Below are 3,289 nucleotides of genomic sequence, written 5' to 3'. Positions count from 1 at the left end.
GCTTGCTGCATGTTAATCTGTTAATCCTTTTTTATTATTATTTTCTGATGCACTTTCTTGCAACTGTGCAGTTTTGCAGAATATTTTTACTGGAATCCATGCATATGCTTTATAGTTTTAAAAACTGTATTCTTTAAGTTAACTTCCTGGAAAAAAAAATGGATGGGGGAGAGGAAAAGTTTAGGTCTAGCATCATACAGTTTAAAAGTAAACTAGTTCAAATGGTTCTCATTTACTAGATGGAAAATGGTTTTGTTTTTTTTTTTTTTTTAAATAAACAAAATTGTATCTTTCATGGATCCTGGAAGCTTCTTTATCGCTGAGCAAAAATTCGCAATGCAACAATGCATTTACGAGGTAAATAAAGCATTCAAAGACTATCAGTAAAGCATCTACAAAGTGTGACTGTGTCACTTAAGTCTTCAAGCTATGAGTGAGGATTTTTTTTGTTTGTTTGTTTATACATCAGTCAGCAGCTTGCTTTTATTAACACAGTTTTGGTTGGCTACAGTGCAGTTGCCAGTTCTGAGATTAGCCTCTCTAAAATTGTCTATGCTATTATTCATATCCTCTTCGATTTCCATGTACTCAGATTTGCTGATTGTGGAGGAGCTGCGGCGGCTGAGATCACTGTCAGATGCTAAATTAGGGGAGCTAACGTGAAGCAACTGAGCCTGTTCTTCCCCTTCTGTTTCTCGGTGGTAGAAGTAGTTGAAGTTGGACACGATGACAGGTACAGGCAGGGCAATTGTCAGCACACCAGCGATGGCACACAAGGAGCCTACGATTTTGCCTCCAATTGTCACAGGGTACATGTCACCATAGCCCACAGTGGTCATGGATACCACCGCCCACCAGAAAGCATCAGGGATACTTGTGAAATGAGACTCAGGTTCTTCAGCCTCAGCAAAATACACCGCACTAGAGAACAAGATCACCCCAATGAAGAGGAAGAAGATTAATAAACCTAGCTCTCTCATACTCGCTTTGAGGGTCTGTCCCAAAATCTGGAGGCCCTTAGAGTGCCGGGAGAGTTTGAAGATTCGAAAGACTCTTACCAGTCTGATGACTCTCAGGATGGCCAAGGAGGTGGCCTGCTCTCCTTTCTGAGTCCCCTCCCGCTCAGCCATCTCAGTGCCCAGGGTGATGAAGTAAGGGATGATGGCTACAATGTCAATGAAGTTCATGATATTCTTGAAGAATTCAGTCTTGCTGGGGCAAGCAAAGAAGCGCACTACCAGCTCAAAGGAGAACCAGATGATGCACAGGGTCTCCACAACAAAGAAAGGATCTGTGAAGATGTTGGATTTGTAGACCTGGGTGGTGTTGTCAGTGCGATGCACTGTATACTCCTTGTCCTCCTTCAGCTCAGGTAATGTCTCTAGGCAGAAGATCACGATGGAGATGAGGATCACCATGACAGAGACTATTGCAATAACCCTTGCAGGCCCAGAGCTCTCTGGGTACTCAAAGAGGAGCCATACTTGGCGCTGGTACTCCCCCTCCGGCAAGGGTCTCTCCTCATCTTTGATGAACCCTTCATCTTCCCGGAACTTCTCCATGGCCTCCTCACCCAGCTCATAAAATTTTATCTCCTCAGAGAACATGTCCAAGGGCACATTGACCGGCCGGCGAAGCCGCCCTCCAGACTGGTAGTAGTAGAGGATGGCGTCAAAGCTGGGCCGGTTCCGGTCAAAAAAGTACTCATTGCGCAAGGGGTCAAAGTACCGCATGCGCTTCTTGGGGTTGCCCAGCAGTGTGTTGGGGAACTGGGCTAATGTCTTCAGCTGAGTCTCAAAGCGTAGTCCAGCAATGTTTATCACTACGCGTTCACAGCACTCATGGTCATCGTGGGCAGCAGGCTGGTAGCTATCCTGGGGGTGGCCAGGTAGCGCAGAAGTCTCATCCATGTTCTCTCCAGCCATCACGGTCATTGTGGCACAAAGGAAGTGGGAACCAGGGCCAGGGGTGGAAAAGAGAGGGAGAGCGGCTTGAGAGTGGGGACGAGAATGGAGGAGAACAGAAGGTCCAAGGGCAGTTCAGGGGAGGATGGCAGGAGGGTGGGAGACAGAGAAGGCTCAGAGTCTGCAGAATGAGTGGGGATGGAGGGGCTTGAAGAAGGGATGGATGAAAAGCCTACAAGATGGAAATATCCAAAATGGGAAAGGAGAGGTGGGATGCAGGAATAGGCATCAGGAATGAAGGGAGGGTGAACAAAGAGAGAAGGAGTACCTTTAGGAGAGTGGGGGAAGAGGGCAGGTAAGGTGAGGAGTCCTGTCCCCCCAAGCTAGGAGGCTGAATGTGTCTGGGGTTCACCCCCAGGCTGGGGTTCCCCCCCAGATGTCTCCTTTTGCCTTTAACTTGATCCGTCCGCCTTTCTTGACGACTTGACCATTGCCGTGGCTGCTGTCTCGAAGTTACCACACACACACACACACACATACACAAATAAATAAATAAATAAATCACGGGGAGCCTGGGAGGTGAGTCCTTGCAATGCCAACTCAGCAAATTTCCATCGCCTGCCCCCCCCTCCCCTTCCCACTGCCCTGGTCCTCTCCTCTTGTGTGCCAGAGAGAGAGGGATGTCGATACTCTTGCTTTTGAAGGCATAAAGCTTACTTGCAGGAAGGAGGCTGCCAGGGAGGAGAGAAACAACATAAACCAACCCCCAAGCCCCACCACACACACACGCTCAGGCGCAATGGATTGGCTTTCACACCAGCAAGAACATCCCTCTCTGCCCACTACGGCAGCACATGCGGAACCCTATGCATTCCCACACATCCGCGGACAAGCAACAAGGCCTCCGGGACAGGAAGGGGCCAATCTGGACCCGCAGCCCTGCTGTGCCCTGAGTGCATCGGGAGGGCAACTTAAGTGGGGTCAGCTCCTGCCATAAGTTTCCTGACCACCATGCGCCCCACTTCGCAGATGGTGGAGACAGCTGAGCACTGGCAACTTCATCACACTGATCGAGGGGATTAGGGGAGGGAGAGCAGAGCATCTCCCCTCTGCTTTGCAGCAGCTAGACTCAACTGAGGCAGAGAAAAGGGAAGATCAACGTCCCAGACCCAAACTGTCCAAAATAGAGTCCAGCAGCATGGGGGAGAAGGGTCTTTTCCTTACCTGCTCCAAGTGAGATGCGCTGGTTAGAAGTAGGAGCCAGTGCCAGAATGCGTCAAGTCGTCTTGCAGCAGCATCAAAAAAAAAAAAAAACAGACCAAAACAAAAACCGCAGCAGCAAACTCAACCCTCCTCCTCCTCCTCTTGCACCCCTTTTAATAATA

General features: G+C 49.0%; 1 protein-coding gene across 1 annotated transcript; it reads right to left on the bottom strand.

Annotated features, from left to right (window-relative positions):
- Positions 1–458: 458 nt before the first annotated feature.
- On the bottom strand, positions 459–2,917 carry LOC118247632 (potassium voltage-gated channel subfamily A member 1). Its single transcript, XM_035545763.1, has 3 exons — positions 2,862–2,917; positions 2,234–2,403; positions 459–1,961 (listed from the first exon to the last, which is right to left on the bottom strand). Exon 3 carries the CDS (start codon positions 1,932–1,934, stop codon positions 459–461), a length of 1,476 nt encoding a protein of 491 aa, XP_035401656.1. The 5' UTR covers positions 1,935–1,961; positions 2,234–2,403; positions 2,862–2,917.
- Between the last annotated feature and the right edge of the window lie 372 nt (positions 2,918–3,289).

This window comes from Cygnus atratus, chromosome 1 (assembly GCF_013377495.2).
Source record: "Cygnus atratus isolate AKBS03 ecotype Queensland, Australia chromosome 1, CAtr_DNAZoo_HiC_assembly, whole genome shotgun sequence".
Taxonomy (NCBI): domain Eukaryota; kingdom Metazoa; phylum Chordata; class Aves; order Anseriformes; family Anatidae; genus Cygnus; species Cygnus atratus.
Note: the sequence above shows the minus strand (reverse complement) of the source record. Positions and strands in the feature narration are given on the sequence as shown.

Bases quoted from the DNA above. Each gene is read 5' to 3' on its own strand.
- LOC118247632 (XM_035545763.1), bottom strand. From the start codon at position 1,934: ATGACCGTGATGGCTGGAGAGAACATGGATGAGACTTCTGCGCTACCT.